The sequence below is a fragment of the Asparagus officinalis genome, chromosome 10 (assembly GCF_001876935.1).
Source record: "Asparagus officinalis chromosome 10, Aspof.V1, whole genome shotgun sequence".
Taxonomy (NCBI): Eukaryota; Viridiplantae; Streptophyta; class Magnoliopsida; order Asparagales; family Asparagaceae; genus Asparagus; species Asparagus officinalis.
Window position 1 is genome coordinate 40,786,939 of NC_033803.1, and position 19,407 is coordinate 40,806,345.

Genomic DNA, 19,407 nt, shown 5'->3' on the forward strand with positions numbered 1-19,407 from the left:
TAAATCTGCCGCAATGGTTCTAACCGTTGGGGCTGGTAAAGTTTAAGCACCAACGGTTTAAACCGTTGGTGCAATAATCAACATCAATGGTTTAACTCGTTGGTATTGTTTTTTTATATTTCAAACATAAAATTAAAAAATTATCTGTACCAACGGATATAACCGTTAGGATTGACTTTGTCCCAGCGGGTCTTTTCTTCACCAACGCTTTTGTCTGTTGGGGTCAACATCTTCCCTAACGGTTAGAACCGTTGATGCTAGCCTGTTTTGTAGTAGTTAACCCATTTTAGTCTTTCAAACACAAAATAATTGGGAGAATAGAATCATGATCCTACATATGTCTGGCCATTGTCGGGCTTGTTCTTCTGGTTGTGTACGTTGCTCATTGTGATCGTTATCGTTGTCGCTACATTTCTAAGCTCTACAAAAGGCGTATTTGCGTTAAGAGTGCCTCACATATCCGGTAAGTGTGAGCTTAATTTGGAAAAACGCAGGAAGTATTTTGTCTCATGTCAGAACGAAAGTAAGATGGGTACTAATTAAATATTCAATTAAATACGTTTGAACACATAACCTAAATAAGATTAAAATAAATTGAGCCAGAATAGATTAACCAAGCCCTTCTATTTAACAGGTCTTTAGTACACCTCGTACTTCGGATACTCCCAAAGCATTCTCTAAATCGCCGTGAGTCTTTTTATTATGACAAATTGGCAATATTATCTGTTATTGACAAAGTTAAAAAAAACATAATACAGTAAATAAATACATAATAAATATTAATGATTTCTTTTTTTAATATTAAGATTTCTTGATAACAGCATTGTACTGTTCTCAGATATATGCTGCTGCATAATTCAGTCTACTGACTTATCCTTTTGACAAGATTTACTTGGAAACATATCTAATATAAACAGATAATTGAAGCTACGAGAGAGAACATATCTCCATACAAATACACAGAAAAAACAAAGGATGCACATTCAGTCTATGGTTTTTCGAAAGACTGAAATATCTTCACTTGGGTACCCGTTAAATAATTGCACTGATGCAATATTTCCCTAATATGAACAATGGAGCCATCAAGGTGAACATTTGTTATGCAATGATAATACTGAACGCATTACAACATTAATGATTACTTTGTTACATGCTTTCAGCCTTAGCAGCAGATGTGAACGAGACTGCATTCTGTGGATGGTCTTTAACTGTTAGGCTCAGCACCTCTGGCCTTGAATAATGTCCTATAACATCAAAATCAAACTTGGCTCGCACTATTTCCCCAAGATCTGCGGATCAGTGTTGAAGTATGTAAGAGTATCTCATACAAGTCCCAAAAAATATCACAAAAGGCTTTTTTTTTTTTTTTTTGATCAAAGTATCACAAAAGGCTTAATTCAAATATTAAGAGCAAGAGAACATAATAAACTAAACATCAACAAGCTTCTCCTAGGAAAAGAAAAGAAAAGGTATTAAAGAGAGAAGATAAAGTGATCCTATAATTCATTGCTCCCAAGTCTCAGCCATCATCAGGTAGGGTGGCGATGGGTCATTATACCTGAGGTGGCAATGGGTCATTATACCCTGACCTGCAATCAACCTGAAACTTTCAGGTCTGGACCTTGAATCATTCCAAATATCTTACAGGACTGGATATAGATGCTACAAATAGATTCCATTTCTTATTGAATCTCAGATGTCGATCCTCAAAAATTCAAAGCCGATAACCAATAAACAGTTATAAGATTAGTTAGTTCATTTAATTGTACCTAAATTATATGCAACTGCTTCGGAGCTCCAATAGAGTACCACTGGCGTATTTGATAATATGTTTCCATGAAAATCTCACACATCGGCAGTTTACGGGGTAAGATGGTTGATAGCTGTTCCACTCCCAAAATTGTAATTTTACTAGAACTCCTACCAGGGAAATAAGGTCACTCTAGGAAGTATAAATATCCCTCTAACCAACATACACGTTCAGATGCCTACCACGTTTCATTTCTTAATTCCTTAAAATATCTAGTTATTTAACTTATAAATCTCATATCTTTTATTTCCTTTAAAAATCAAACAATTCAACCTATGTGAATTCCATTCTTTTTTCCCTTTCCAACTTCTCTTTATTTATTCTTTCCGTTGGAAATTTTTTATAGTAGAACTCATCTAAAAATTAGTCCAGTATCGTACTCTTTTATTTGTGATTAATTTTGCCAAAAAATCTAATTTTCCTCATATACCATATGTTCAACAAAAAACATGCGATTAATTACGTTTAACAATGCAATCACTGACACTATCGTAATGAGAAGAACTATGACAAGTATCCCAATTTGTCTTTTTTAAAAGTTTTCATTCTATGTGAAACTATGCTATGATGATTGCTCTGTGCCTTTATGAAGTCACTGGATAATGACAGTGAAAATACTCTTAAGTAAGCAAGACATCTAATGCAATTTATTGACTAAATTAAGAACTTAATTTATGTTTCTAATTTAATTAATCAGGTCACCTACAATTTTTTGGCACAAAAGCTCGTACAGTTAGCATGGCCTCTCTCTATCACACATGAACACATAGTCTGAGTGCATTGCTAAAGAGTTTTTTGTTAACAATCATGCGTCAAATTAAGACCCAAAGATTCCATCATCTAAAACTTGATGACTATATGATTCTGAATTAGTAAATTGATGGGTTCTATTTTATGGATATAGCTTGAGATACAAATATGCACTTTTACTGACTTTTATTTATCAAAAAACTCAAGTAATGTTATTTGGAACATATACATACATAATATATTGAAAGAAAATAATGACAGTCACCATCATAATATTTAATCAATTTGTTTAGGAGTTATAATTTTCTTTATTGTAAATAATTTTTTTATATCTATGTGATCATTCGTTGATGGTAGATTAAGCCGCAGCTTTCGGAAACAGAAAGGGAGAAATTTGTAGAGACAAAATTATCCTTCAATCTTTTTACCGCCTATTCGTTTTTAATTAATTTAATAATAATAAAATTCTTTTAGCAGAGCATAGAAGCAAAGCTCTTATATTTCTCTTTGCTAAGCATGACATGCATAAATCTATGTTTGCTCATATTGGGCATGATAAATAATGCTAAAACAAAATAAAATCATCAACAAGCAAGAAAACCTTGTAAATTTCTATTTTTCTTCTTAATATAAAGTAACATAAGTGGAAAGAAAATTTAATGCTGCAAAATCTAAAACAAGAATCAGGATCTTATAAATTCTTAGGTTTGGATTCTCAAGTGACTTCTAAATTTCTTAGCGGTTTCGCTAGTTCTACAAATTCATAGTGGCCATACAAGTGGATATTGTATGATCCGACTCAAATTGGACTCAGTGCTACCTCTAACCTCAGAGGAGGGACCATTATAGCCAAAGTTATCAGATGTCAAGATGAAAAATAAAAAAATTCATTTACCTAAATCAGCTGATATGAGAGCCTCTCCTTCATAATTAGGACCAGCCAGAACAGTCCCTGAGGGCGAGATGATGACACTTCCACCAGCACATACCACAGTATCCGGTGAAGGTTCATCATCATCAATACCTGCAAACACATAATCCGGTGGTGGTGGGTAGTTTTTCCTTCGGCAGAACTGATTTGCCGACAGAATAAAGCATCCACCCTCGAGGGCAATGTGGGTCATTGAAGCCTGCCACACCTCCCTCGCATCGGCAGTGGGAGCACAGTATATTTCGATACCTTCAAGACAAGAAACCAATAATCTTATACTTAATGAAAATATTTTTTAGTCCAAAGTCCAGTAGTAGGGAGACTGCATCAATTGAATTGACCAACTTTGTGAAGGTTAGCTGGATTTTAAATGATCTGATCAACTCTATGGGTTACTTTAAGGACATATTCGTGCACCAATTAGCTATTGTGATTCATTAGTGTGCCTAATTTTTGTCATAATTCTATATGCACTTGACTTCTTTCATTCCTAGCATAAGAATGTTAATCGTGATGCAAGTTTCGTAACATAAAAAACACTATCATCGTGAATGCATCAAACTCTACTCAAGTCCAGTTCTCACACAATAGATAAAAAAAAATAATAATAAAATAAAAACTAAAAAAGAAATAATAATGTTAGGAAAAGAAAAACATATGAGATGTCTTACTAAAGTTTAAGAGAAAAAATAAACCATTTCTGCAAAATCTTCACATTGTATAAAATTAATTCAGTTAATAAGAAAGCATCCAGTAGCAAGTGGCCAATTATTGAACAACGAACCAGTGGAAGCCCGTTAGGCAGAAACAGGTATCCACAAAAATCCAATTAAGACAAAAATGAAATGTGAGACCAACTACTCCCACTATTTAATTGCATGTGTAGAATTCCGCTACAGAATCCATGAGAATATTGTAAGCTGAACAGGATGAAAGTCCAACAAGTACAAAGTCTGGCAATTTTTATGAATTCTTGATAGTAGACAGATAATGTCAGTACAAGACTAGCATAATCTGAAAGCTCATTTTTCTATCTCCATAATAAGTATATGTTCAAGCTAAATGGATACTGAACAAGGAAGGCAAAACACAAGTTGGAGCTGTCAAATATATTGAGATCTATATTACACAGATACGGGTGCGGGTGCAGACACGGAAACGGGTGAGGATAGGGGACATGCAACGTTGTAAATGTTAGGATACAGGTACATGGGCCACGGCTATATACATACATATTAAATTTAATAATCTACATGAGACTGATATTGTTTTTCATTCACATTTTATGAGAACTAAAATCCGTATACCATTTTATACTTCTTTTATTGAGAGATTATAAATTGATAAACTACTCGTTTTATAACTAGATACCTAAACGACCCTTTAATACTTATGAATTAGGTATGTGCTAAAACAAACCTGTCCTGAGTCCAAGGTTGTACAAGTTGAGGACAACCGTATGATATACATTCAAGAAGTGTATCACAAGTATTTTGAACTAAAGTATGTGTTATATAATTGAGTATATCTGAAAATGTATGTATATATTCGAGAAGTGTCCAAAGAGTGTCGAACACAGACATGGATACAAGAGACTAGATGAAGTGTTTGGGTAACCTAGATTGAGATCTAGTCAAGCTCCCATCCAGATTGAAGTTTATCTGAAGTATCAAATCTCAATTGAGGACTTATTAGGATGTGTCAGGAAAAGACATGGAGAAATTTTGACGTTATCCTAGACTTGGAATTCTAGCCAGGTAGGTAAAAAAGAGGCGTAATTAACCTCTAAATATTGATCAGTACTCCTGAATGTAGACAACCAAGAACTTCTAAAGGTGACTCCAGTCGAACCTTAAGAGATGGGAACACCTTTCTTCGAGAATGACAAAATAAATAAATAAATAAATAAACTACTAAAACCTTAAGAGATGGGGACACCTTTTTTCGAGAACGACAAAAAAACATTAATAAAAAAATAAACTACTAAAACTCTGAGCTTAGAAAATTCCACATAACTTTATAACCGAATCACCAGGAGAGGCACGAGTGAATAAAAGCATCATGCATCCTTATAATCAGCTTTCTAGTGGGATTGAATACCAAGAAGACATAAACACATGGCACACAAGCACACACAGAGACAAAAACTTAGAAGAAAAGGGAGAAAATAGAAAGTTGACCGAAAAAGAGTGATTGTGATGGAGATAGCAAAGAAGAAATTCTAGGTTTATAGTGTGGATTTAAGGGGACTCAAAATTGGAGGAAGAAAAGGAAAGCAGTTACTTCAACGCAAAGGTTAATGTGTCCAAGGTAGAAAGTCATAAGTAAAGCCTTTTTTTAATTTCTATCTGGTGTCAGATTATTCTATAATTCGGTTGCATCAGTAATGAAATTCCTTTAGATTATGTTAGCTGGGATGCCTAGAGGGTAGGTGTCCCATTTATTCCACAACCGGCTAATCTAGCACAAATTTCTAAACATGATTAGATATAAATAAGCGCTAGATGAGGACTACTATGAGCCAAAATTTAGTCACGCTTTAAGATATTTAAAATGAATTGTTAGCTCTACTTTTCCGATTATGTTCCCTCTACAGATAGACAACATGTACAAAGACATCTAACATAAATGTTTACTGTGAACTAAGAATTCTGTCTTAAACCAATAATGACATAGGATTTATTATCAAGTTCTGCAGCACCAGCCATTTTATATATACCTCCAGATCTCTCTATAAAGTCCTTATACAGGCATTAAAGAACACTTGAACAATATTGCAAGTATGAAGGCTTTTGAGCTAGATAGAAAGGTAATAAATATATGAAAAGGTAAGGTACATTAAATATATTATTACAACTTAAAAGGACACCATATAATGCATAAACATGCATTGAGAGGAGCAGGATTCGAATTACAAAGAAGCTTCTATGGCCTGGAAAACAATGTCATTTCACACTCAGAGGAATCCCAAAGAAAACCAATATTGTATACTAAATAATGTCAAAGCAATGTGGCTTGCGAAGAGAAAATAAATTCAACTATAGTTCACAGTCCTGCATAAATTATTGACTAATTGTTATGAACAAAATGATCTAATGAAGCCATCACAGTATGTTTATGCATTGTTTTCCTTCGAAGTTGATGAACTTCAATGACATGAAACAAATAAACTGTTGCAAAAGTACCAAAGAAGCAACTAATACCAATACACTAATGACTTAACTTTTGTATCAGCAGAATTACAAGAAGGCATATATGATGCTGCTGTCTAAATATTTACTTTACCTTATAATCCAATCTTAATATTTACCTTTACCATATAGTGCTGTCCTTAATAAAGGCATCCTATTCTCCCAGCAAATGAGGGCACCAATCTTTCCAATAGGAGTTTCATAAACAGGAATGGTGGATCCATCTCCAAAGCCCCAAATTACACGTTCCAGTGCTGTAGGCATGAGTTTGCGGTGCTTCCCTAGGTACTGACCCTGAGGATCGAAGAAAAGAACTGTACAATAGAGGGTGTATCCAGATCTCTCAATCACACCCATTACTAAGAAGATCTTATATTTTCCAGCCATTGCTGCCAAGCGATCAACTTCAGGACCTGCACACATAAAGTTAAATATTAAACCAAGTATGGGAAAAGATTTAAGATAGTTAAAGGGTTCTTAGTTGTTTTTAATTTTCTGGCAACGGGAGAACAACTCTTTTGGCTCTTTACATTGTTTTGAGCCTCAAAGATGGATGTGTTATATACAAATATTTTCATATCACCGACTACTTCCGCCTACAATTATCTATAGACATTATCATCTTACTGTTTCGTCGGACATTGCATGAGCTTAAGTTGTTGCCTGAGTAACCAAAATGAAGTAGGTCTATCAAGCCGCCCCAATGAAAATCAGAGTTGAAGAATACACTACTTAGTGGACCTTGGTTGGCAGAGCCCTAAAGATCCTGTTCGCTCTTTGTGAAGATTTATGGACATCAAGCTAGGCTTCTTAATGATGGCATAAGCAGAAAAAAACTCCAATAATAATTATGATGAGAGACCAATGCTTGAACAGCTAAAACTCTTACTAAAGTTTGTTATAGGTACCAACAGAGACATTGTAATTTTTATAGTATATGAAATCCTGAATCACCATATGAAATCCTGTATCACCATACGATTTGTATTAACCTGTAAATGAACTTAAGATATGTATAATAAACACTTTATGTGTTTCGTATATCCCTTTGTTTATCATTTTAAATTCTAATTTATTATTTGGTTATTCTCTTTCATTAATTAGAATTTTATATATGCAGGTAAGAAATGAAGTTCAGCATAAAGCAGTCACTGGCGTTGTAGGGGCATATCCCTTGACAAACCTGTTCCTGAACAAGTATGATCAACAGATGTTGCTGATCCAACCTTCTGGCATAGTGACCTTTATTTTTGTTTCTTCAACATTATATGTAATATATTTCTTTAAAATTTGATTGATGTGCATACATAAGTTCTGTATTGAAGGTCAAGTTTCTATACACCATCTAATTATAAAGCCTGTGTCGATAGTTTTTCACTGGAATTGGCATTAAGTCACATGTCTCTCTCCTTTTGATATCTATGTACCTATCAATCTGACTGCCCCTGCCTTCGCAGACCATTTAAAAGCTCTTCCTAACATTCAAACCATGATTGAGGCCAAAAATTGCAGCAGTACGCATAAAACCCATATGATTGTTGTTGTTTGATAAATCTTTATTAATATCATGTTATCACAACATCATATCATCGTCAAAACTATTATTTGTACATCCAGCTGAGACCTACAAATACTATCTGTTTCGGAAGGTTGTTCTGGAACCTTGAGAAAGGTGATGGTTACACTTAAATGGGTTAGAGTTCTGCCAGCGGTCATGTGGCACATGATTTACCCCTAGTATTGTGTTACACAATATTTTATAGAAAGTTTGGGCCCACCTAGGGAGTCTCATAAGCAGAGGCTGCACGCAGCTAGTGCAATTCGTGGTTAAGCACAGTCATCAATCGTAGCCATGCTGCTCATTGTTGTTGTTGTTGTTGTTTGCATTGCCTGTACTCCTGTGCACCCTCCACCCTCCCTCTACATATATGCATGAAGGGAGTGAATGAGCATGAGCATGGGCTACATTGACATAGGCAATGGCTAAAGGTTCAAATGATTATGCTAAAGCGAAAGGTGCACATGTTTTAATTAATTAATTCACTAAACATATGTTTATTCTCCCTTATCATTGGTTCCCCACTCCGACGTACTCTAACATTCAAACATTAAATCTTCTCCAAGTAAATGGATCAAGGACTACAAATCCTCTTTCGACCTGGAGCCTCCACTCACTTCCAAGGCTTCTGGTCAGTCTCATTAATGCATCATCTACAAAGAAGCTCTACACTAATTTCCAAGTAAAAAAAGGCTCGGTTACATGTCTGACATGAACTTGATTATCAGCAAATAGAATCATAATTAGCCTCAACTATTACATGTGATAGTTCCATCACACTGCAAAGTGAGAACAGTTGGAGTAGTTGAAGGGACTATTAGATGGTATGTGAGTCTGGGTTTTGGCCCATAAAAAGGACACCTAATCTGCGGTAGCATATTAAAGTAAAATATAACCCTTTATCCTAAACACAACTTTAAAGCTTTTCTATACCAGAAGGGATTTAAGAAGAACAAAAGAGAAATCCCTAATATATAATGAAGGTACTACTAGTAACTCTATTCAAAACTCTTACATAAGAATATAGGTGTACCATTTCTAACTCTATTCAAACCTCCTACATAAGAATATAAGTGTGCCATTTCTTTTGGAAACTACTACTTTCCTTGCCATTCCCGTATCGTCCCGGACTCTCAGTTATGTAATGAGCATAATGGAAGTTATTTGACATATACTCCGTTTCAAAACTTTAGCATTAACTTTTAATATTCTTTGACTATAAGAACACAAGAATTAGATGATAAAGGTATATGATTTTATACAGCTACAATTTCATATATGATTTATACAGATACAAGTTCATTGTTTCATTACTTCAACAAGTAAATGTATGAAACTCTAATTTTACTTCTTTCACCAAATAATCATATTATTATCCTATAAGATGTTATAAAGATTGTTCTAAGTCTATAACCAAGGGATGACACCTTATCTAAAAGCGTTAAAATAGTCTTCAAGCTCTAGTATTTCCAATTTTTCATGGTTGGATTCTATTTCTACCCACGAATGTAACACAAATGTGAAATATAGCAAAAACTTAAATCTTCAATACCTCCTAATTTAAATTTGTTCTACTTATACTAAGGGATGAATGTTACTTGGGAGTTTCCATCTTCCAAAATCTCCAAACCTACATTTATTCTAATTGTTTGCAAAAGAGAAGAGGAAGATGAAGGAAAATGTCATGTTATATATCACTACAAAGAATGATAACGAGACAATCTAATATGTATTTCAACAAACTAGTATGGTGCATGTGCGTTGCCATGTACAAGTCGATGGAAAATATAGCTTAACTGTGAGGTTATTTTTTTCTTACATTAGAAGGGCCGTCATAGGTTCATCGTTAATCCATTTGTAGGGTTAAGCGCGCATAGACTCCCTTGTAACTGTAATATCGCCAATTTGTGAATAGATCCCTTGTAGCACCTCTAAGAGAATTTCTTTTACTACTAAAAAAGTCAGAAAAGTTTTATAAATGCGAATAAACACCTCCAGCTCCATTGGTGGCAATAGACCCCAAATTGTTAATTACTTCTAAAAGAGTAAAAGGAAGTTCACCAAGAGGGTTTATTTTCAATTGGGAAAATAGTATAAGGAGTCTATCTGCTCAATTAAAACTATTGGAGATCTATGCGCAATTGTTTGATACTATAGGAAGGCTATGCGCAATTAATCCATTTGAATTTTAGGTTTCTAAGATTCTATCTCACCTAGACTATAAACACGGAGAATATATGAAAGTCATAGCGAGAACACTTTGCCTATAGTCACAGTTATACAGTTGGAACCTAGTATCACCATTAGGGGTGCAAACGATTTGGATACGGCTTGTATATTATACTTATCATATCCATATGCTCTTATCAATCACGAATACAAATATGCATATGGATATGCCTTGGTAAAGAAATTATATATCCATATCCGCTAAAATTGAATATGGATACGAATATACATGCAGATGTATATGCTAATATACATGCGAATACAAAATGGACATGAGAAAATGAAATAATATCGAAAAAAACATAGTTCATATGATACATGAGAGTTCATTAATAGTTTGTTATATCTGGAAAGCTAAGATTTGATCTCTTGATCATCAAATATAGTCTTAAATTCATTAATCTAAGGATTGAAACAATTGATGTATGATCAATATATATTCGAATATTTTGGATATGGATCTAGATATTTCACTATTTAACCGTATTTGAAACCATATTCTATCGGTTATTGATTTCAGTATTAATGGGTGTACCCTAACAAATAAGGTTACAAATATATCCACGGATACGGTTATGGTTTTGCACCCCTAATTCAGCATTCGAAAACAACTCCATTATCATAAAATTTTCGTATCTTAATGTTTTTTTTTGAATGGTCATGCTATCAAGAAATGGACAGTTTGTTAAAAATAAATGACAATATCAATTAAGGTATCTAGATAATTAAATATAATACTTGTTAAAAAATAGATTCAAATTTAAATAATCTTCCAATAAACCAAGATTTACCAATTAAAAATTATTCAAACAACTATGAAACTATTAAGACTTCGTACACCTTAGCTGCTTATATTTGGGTGAGAACATCTCGCGAGTTAACCGCATAGAGAAAAAAATTATTAAATTTTTCAACAAGTAATTATTAAATTACTTCTTCAACTACATTCAAGATCAAACAGTAAAGTATGCATGTATTTGACCCCACTTACAAACTGCATGATGCATAACAGCCACTACGATCAAAAGTGAGCTATCATGTTGTAGTATGACACTATTACAAACATAAACCAAATTCATTATCGACAACACAACGCCACAAAAGCAATACATAACTTGAACCCTCATTGAATCATCCCAAAGTTGCAACACACGTGACAATAATGTTAGGCTTGTTAGCCAATCTACCATAATATCTATCCTCTACTTTCATTGATCGGCCACGGGACCATTGGCATACTTATGCTTATACCCTTAAGCGTTGAGTTCCATCTAGCAAGAGAGATACAGACTTGATTGTTGCGGGTTGTGAGACGTATAGATTTGACTCCTTTCTTCCTCATCTAAATTTTGGTTATAAATTAGATTTTTTTATTTATAGTGATTTGATGAGAAAGGAATAGTTATAACGTTTTTTATTGTTAGTGCAAATAAAGAGTATGTTTAGCGTCAAGAGTTAGTGGAAGAAGGTTATGAGTGGATGGTTAAATGTAAAATTGATGGTAATCAATAGGGAGGTTATGAAAAATTAAGTACATAATGTATATTCACGTATGTATGAATGCATGTGTAATCAATGGGGTTGATATGAAAAATTGAGCATATATATGCCTTCATGTATTTATGAATGGATGGTTAGAGAGCATTTTGGGAAGAAATGTTTGAACATGACAACACAGTTTTATAGTAGCATACGATATAACAATAATAAGAGGTTAACATATAGCCAAGCAATGACTTGATTTGGATGAGATTTAAAAATTATCTTTTTTCACTATCGAATCGGAACCGGAAACAGTGTAACATCTATTATACCAGGCACGTCAATAGCTGCAGCATGATACTTCCTGAATTCCTCTCTACCCCTGGCTGAACGGCTGCCTATGGTGACACCAAAATTTGAACCACGGGGGTAGCCACCAACAAATGCTTCTGGAAATACAACTAGCTGTGACCCATAGGCAGATGCATCTGCAATTAATCTCTCTGCCTTATCTGCAATGATATTGCCGTGAGAATGCTGATCTACACAACAGTAATCTACATAGCAGGGCTAGGTTTCAGCAAACATGATTTATACTTTCAATGCTTGTTATAGATTAAAGAGATACAAGATGATCCGCACGTGTATGAAGTTGAAAATGTATATAACCGGTCAAGGTGTACAAGGTGTAGTAAATAAACTTTATGTAACTTCCAGCATGTACAGGTGATTCAGCTCCCCGTTCAGTAAAACGTGAGCATGTTCCAAACATTTCCCATGACACTCTTCTTGCATTGTCATTACCAGGAACATGTAAACGAATTATTCAGTATACTGAGCCACTTTCTTATATTATTACATTTACGGCCATTATAGTAAAAGCAATCCATAGATAAAACTCCCTTACAACTTGAATAGCAGCAGCCACCATCCTTGCTATATAAAGTTTGTTGTGATCTTATATCAAGACGTACAGACAAAATTAATGAAAGTTCATGTACGTAATTGTTGCAGAAGAGTTGTGACTCTACACTTCATGACTAAGGAGAGTATTACAATGGAAAAGTGGATTTATGCTATAAAGGGATTGTCAAATTTTATTCATAGTAGAATAAATAGGATATACATAGTTTTCCAATGTGAGAGTAAAATAAACTTCTCCAACTTCCTAACGTATTAACTATTGTGATAATTCCCCTCAGACTGAAGCTTAAATACCAACTATGTTCAGTCTGTTACATAAAGACGAAAAAACCTTCTGCGGATAATACTTTAGTAGGGAAAAAAATTGCCATTAATCTCGACAATATTCAAGTTTGCATGGCTGAGTTAACTACTAACCATAGCCGTCGATCGAAGACTTGGCTTCCAGGTTTGGTCCAACATCACCACTAATAGCATAAACCGTGTTGAACTTTCATCACCATTCTTCTGAAGTCCCAAAATAATTAACAATTTTTTTCCCCACTTCTAGGTTCATAAAGTTCTTCTTTGCTAGGAATTGCAAATAGCCTAATTGCGCTACAGTTCGACTGCAGATTCAGAAATGTGTTCAATACACCCTAATTGTGCCACGTATTCAACAATAAAATAAGAAACTTGGGCGTTGCGTTTGCAAATTTAACAAATTAATGTCGAAAGAAGAGAAAAATGATTGATACCGAGAGTGGCCGGCGTATCATAGAAGACTGTGGAGGCCTGGACTACGGTTGCCCTAACGGTGACGGAGGAGGGATCGGAGGAGGCGCCACCCATGTCCACCTCCGCTATTAACGGAGACTCGACGGCGGTTGACGGAACTAAAGCCATAATTAATTTATTGATTTTTAAGGAAGAGGGGAGGAGAGGAGGGGTCTATCATCTAAAGACGCCCCAACCACAGGGAACAGGGGTTTTCTAGCAACTTCCTTCGTGGATCATTCATGTAAGGTGCAGCTTGGCTGCTTTCCTTTATTTTTCAGAAATGAAATTCCTTCGCTTTGTTTTTTTTTTTTCAGGGGGGGACCCTACTTTAATATCAATTTAAATTTAAAATAAATTCTTTATATAATTAGAATCGAGATCAAATCTTTTTCTTTCGTTTTCTTTCTCCTACTATATCTTTTCCTCTCTTCAATTTCACCATTTAAAAAAATTTGCAGAGGAAAAAATGGAAAACAAACAATTTTTTGGCAAAAAAAACTGAATTTAATAACTACTCAGATTTATGTAAAATCCATTAATATTTACCTAAAATTCTATAAATAATGTTCCTTAAATTACGCAAAAAGTTCTATTTGATAATTATTTAGGTATAACAGAGTTTAAGATTGTAATATCCTAAATCAATCCTATGCGTGAAAAAAATTAGTTAATAAAATATAACAAAATTTTTTATCTTGTTAAAAAAGTTATTGAAAATGTTTTGGATATTAAGAAATAGAATCTTAAGTTAAAGAAATCCTACAACTTACTTAATTAATTTTAAGATTATATCTTTTTTATCCATAAGATTATATTCTTTTAAATGTCATTAAAGAGATAGAATGTTAATTTTAAAATTGTATGAAATTCTATTCTACAATTAATTATTCATAAACTTAAGTTTCTAGCACAATTTTTTAATATTAAGTTTTTGGCCAAAAAAAAATCCCACTAAAGGAATAAAAAGAAAAAAATTGGAAGACAAGTAAAAACTAAAATTATGTTATACATTAAAATTTTAAAATCCCCATGAAGGAATATTATTAATATTTTGTTACTATGCATCCCATCTCTGTGTCCTACCTTTAATTAGGATATACATTAAAGCAAAATAAAAAGCTAAAAACTCACCAAAGGATGTCATCTCATCCTCCTCCTTCTCAAATTTTTTTATCACATGTCATATCATCTAATATGACCATTCAAAGAGTGCTGCTACGGGGACTCAAAATATGGGACCAATGGAGGGGACAGGTGAGACATAATAAAAATCAATTTATAATAAACTAGTGCAACTTTTGCATTATCTTTAGTAACTAGTTTAAATAATAAATAGATCAAATCCGCATAATCTCATTTAGGCATTTCTTTTCAAGATGAAAAAAACATATTTCATTTCATAGTTTCACGCCGAAAATTTTTTTCCTGAATTCCAAGCTTTTTCAATCTACAAAAAATACATCGGGTATTTAATCTAGCCCTGTTTTATATTTATTTTATTTTAATTTTTGTATTATTTTTTCCAATTTTAATTGTTATGGAATTCTTTTAGATCATCAGTTTAATTCCTATATAATTTTGTTTATGACCCAAGATACTTTTTCTAAGAGAAGTATTTTTGAGGTACTTATTATGCAGTGCTTGATGAGCTATTTCTAGTTTTATATGTTTAATTATTATTTTTTATATCTAATAGTTGCTAGTTTAATTTTTCTTGGAAAAAAATACTACATGTAAAAAATAATCTCTGATATTTTATCTTCAACATATAGCTCTTTTATTGCTTAGAGGAAAACAATTTAGGTATTTAATCTACCCCAATCCAATATAAGTTTTATTTTAATTTAGGCAATATTCTTGTTTTAATTATTATTGAAAAATATTATTTTTTGAGATCTTGAATTTTAATTCTGAAAAACAACTCTCTCATATTTATGTATGATCCAAAGCATTCTTACTTGGATAATATTTTTTATATTCAATTCTTATGTTTTTATTTTATCTCTAATAAGCACTACTATAGGAAAACAAATCGATGATTTTTTTATCTTCAACCCATAGTGTTGTTGTTACTTCAGAGAAAAGAATTTAGGTATTTAGCATACCTTTATCATGATAATTTACTTTTATTTTAATATGTTTAATATTTTTTTATATCGAATATTTATTTCAATCATAATTTGATGCATATTTTGATTCAATTTCCTAGACTTAGTTTATTGAGAGTGTTAAAATAAAATATATTGATTTATGTTAAAAAATATAAATTATAAAATACATTTTATGACATTAACTTTGAATTTTGGATTTTTTTAATTCTATAAATTTGTGAAAGTTTATTAAAATAAATAGTATTGACGTAAATTAAGAGTTTGTGAATTCAAACATATGAGAATTTTTGGTGTTTTTAAATATGATGACTAAAATTAAATTTGCTTCAAAGAAATTTTAGTTTCCTAATTTTCCAAATTCTAATTTGAATTGTTCATTTTGAATATTTGTGCAAATATATTTTTAGTTTTTTAAATATTATAGAAGTTAAATTTTTTAAATAAATTAGTTTCAAAAATTTTAAATTTAATTGAATTTTTTATTTTGGTTTTTAGATAGTAGTGAAAAAATTTTAACAACTAAGAAATTATGTTAAAAATAAAATTAATTTAATTAAAAAATGTGAAATTATACTAAAAGTTTAGTAAATTATAAATTAACAAATCTTATTTTAATTAACAACCTAATTTAGATCATGGTCACAAATTTTTAAATTATTTCAAATTATTTTAATTTTAGGAATATTGATTTATGTTTCAAAATATAAATTATAAAATACATTTTATGACATTAATTTTGAATTTTGGATTTTTTTAATTCTTTAAATTTGTGAAAGTTTATTAAAATAAAAATTATTGATGTAAATTAAGAGTTTGTGAATTCAAACATATGAGAATTTTTGGTGTTTTTAAATATGATGACTAAAATTAAATTTGCTTCAAAGAAATTTTAGTTTCCTAATTTCCAAATTCTAATTTGAATTCTTAATTTTGAATATTTTTGTAAATATATTTTAGTTTTTTAAATAAATTAGTTTCCAAAATTTTAAATTTAATTGAATTTTTTATTTTGGTTTTTAGATAGTCGTGAAAAAATTTTAACAACAAAGAAATTATGTTAAAAATAAAATTATTTTCATTAAAAAATGTATTAAATTATGCTAAAAGTTTAGTAAATTCCAAATTACAAAATCTTATTTTAATTAACAACCTAATTTAGATCATGTTCACAAAATTTTAAATTATTTCAAATTATTTTAATATTAAAATATACCTAAAATAATACTAAAATTTTATTAAATTTGAAATTACCAAATTAACCTCATCAAATAAAAATTACCAATTTAAACTACCTAATATTACTTTAATTTAACTATCTAATTTAGATCGCGTTTACAATTTTTAAAATTATTTCAAATTATTTAATTCAAAATATACCTAAAATAATAACAAAATTTTAGAAAATTTAAATTACCAAAATTGTGAACATTTAATTCGTATTTTTAAGCAATACTAAAATTATAATTTTTATCCAAATAATTTTTTTATCAAATTTATTAATTAACATTATATTTTTTTTTAATTTTATATAATTCAAAATTTTTGTTTTCCTAATTTCTAAATTTAATTTGGATTTTGTTCCATTTTTAGATAGTTTTGAAAACATATTCATGGTAATTTTTAAATTATTAAATTATTCTTACCAAATATAAGTTACAAATTTAAACTATCAAATCTCACTTTAGTTTAACTGCCTAATTTAGATCGTGTTCATAATTTTTCAAATTATTTCAAATTCGTTTAATTTCCAAATGTTTTTGAAATATACCAAAAATATTATTACATTTTAAATTATCAAATTAATCTTATTAAATGAAAGTTACCAATTTAAACTATAAAATCTCACTTAGTTTAACTACCTAATTTAAAATGTATTCATAAATTTTCAAATTAGATTAATTCCAAACTATTTTTGAAATATTCCAAAAATTCTATTAAATTTCAAATTACCTAATTTATCTTACCACATGCAAGTTACACATTTAGACTACCAAATCAAATTTTTATACTTCAAAATATATATGAAATAATAGCAAAATTTTAGTAAATTTTAAATTATGAAATTAATCTTACCTAATACAAGTTACCAATTTAAACTACCAAATCACAATTTATGTTACGTAATTTAGATCATGTTCAAAAGTTTTCAAATAATTTTAATTATAAATATTTCTAAAATAATACAAAATTTAAAATAAATTTTAAATTATCAAATTAATATTACCAAATACAACTTACCAATTTAAACAGCCAAGTCTTACTTTAATTTAACTACCTAATTTAGATCGTGTTCACAATTGTGAATATTCAATTCATGTATTTTAAATAATTTTGAAATTATAATTTACACTTATCCACACTGATATGCACCACAAGTAGTAAAGGCAAAGAAAAAGATTTTAGATGTATCACCTGTTGCTACATTTGACTCATCTACATTTAAAACTCCATCTAAAAGCAGTGAAAAAATAAAGATACAATCAGGATTTGCTTAGAAAACATTTTTTCAACAGGTAATAAATTGATTACATATTTTCAATTATCATAATTGCAGACAATATCTTCATATAAATTAACCTAAGTTTAAGTGATGTTATAAATTGTTTTTTATCATTTATCAATTATTAATCTAGGAAAAAAATCTAAATTAATTATTGGTATAAAATTTTTATAATTTGAGTGACTGACATACTATTTTTCCTAATTATTAATAATTAATAAGTTTTAATAAAATTATATTATGATATTTCATTAATTATGGTCACTAATTTTATTAATTCTCATTATCAAGATGATTTAAATTTATATTGGTATTAAATTAATTTGTGGATATCTTATCAGGACGTCGGGACAAAATAATAAAATTACAGCATACACGTCATTAAATGAGCTTTGAGTAGATGAAAATGATGTCATCTTGAAAGAAAGAATCACTCGAATATGGGAAGGAAAAAACACAAATATTGGAATCTCATACGAAATTATGACCGAGAAAATTAATATAAGAAGAAAAAAATTTATATTTTCTCAAACGTAAAGATTGGTACTACAAATAAAATGTACAAAGCACACCAGTATGATCATTTATGTTATTGTACAAATATCAAGGTTCTAGAGAAAAATGACGATGATATAGAAAAATGGAAATTCGAATTTCTTCTTTACAGAGAGATTGAATCAAAAATCGATTCAAAAAATTTCTTATATGTATATGTTAAGTTTATATTCTTTATAGATTATTATGCGTGTCAAAGTATACTAAAGTTTAGTTATTTTCTTATATAGATGTGATGTAAAACCCCGCAAATTTGAGAATATAGTGAAAATAATATTAAATGGTTTTTACCATGATTGATACTATTCTGGGATGAATGAGGATGGTTGTAATTGATTTGAAATCGATTAAGTACATACATGTGAATATAACAGAGCAAACATGCACATGTGCACAAAAACCAGTAGGCAGAAAATGCCCTTGATCGGTCGACTGATTCCTTACTATCGGTCAACCGATAGGTGCTCATCAATCTACCGATTGAAGAGGACCAGTCGACCAACCCAGGTGCCTGAAACTCCGGGTTTTTAGGTCGGGCTTGCAATTTTGGCCTATTTGCTCCACACACACGACACACCACACCACACACACCACACCACACACACAC

At 31.0% G+C, this 19,407-nt stretch overlaps 1 protein-coding gene across 2 annotated transcripts; it reads right to left on the minus strand.

The window, feature by feature from the left end:
• Positions 929–13,882, minus strand: LOC109825016 (bifunctional nitrilase/nitrile hydratase NIT4B-like). 2 transcript variants are annotated; one of them, XM_020391685.1, is made up of 5 exons: positions 13,613–13,882; positions 12,284–12,463; positions 6,802–7,095; positions 3,456–3,740; positions 929–1,289 (listed from the first exon to the last, which is right to left on the minus strand). In XM_020391685.1, exons 1-5 carry the CDS (start codon positions 13,758–13,760, stop codon positions 1,147–1,149), a joined length of 1,050 nt encoding a protein of 349 aa, XP_020247274.1. In that variant the 5' UTR covers positions 13,761–13,882; the 3' UTR covers positions 929–1,146. The 2 variants fall into 2 exon arrangements, with proteins under 2 accessions (XP_020247274.1, XP_020247275.1); XM_020391686.1 differs by lacking the exon at positions 12,284–12,463 and having other exon boundaries at positions 13,613–13,881.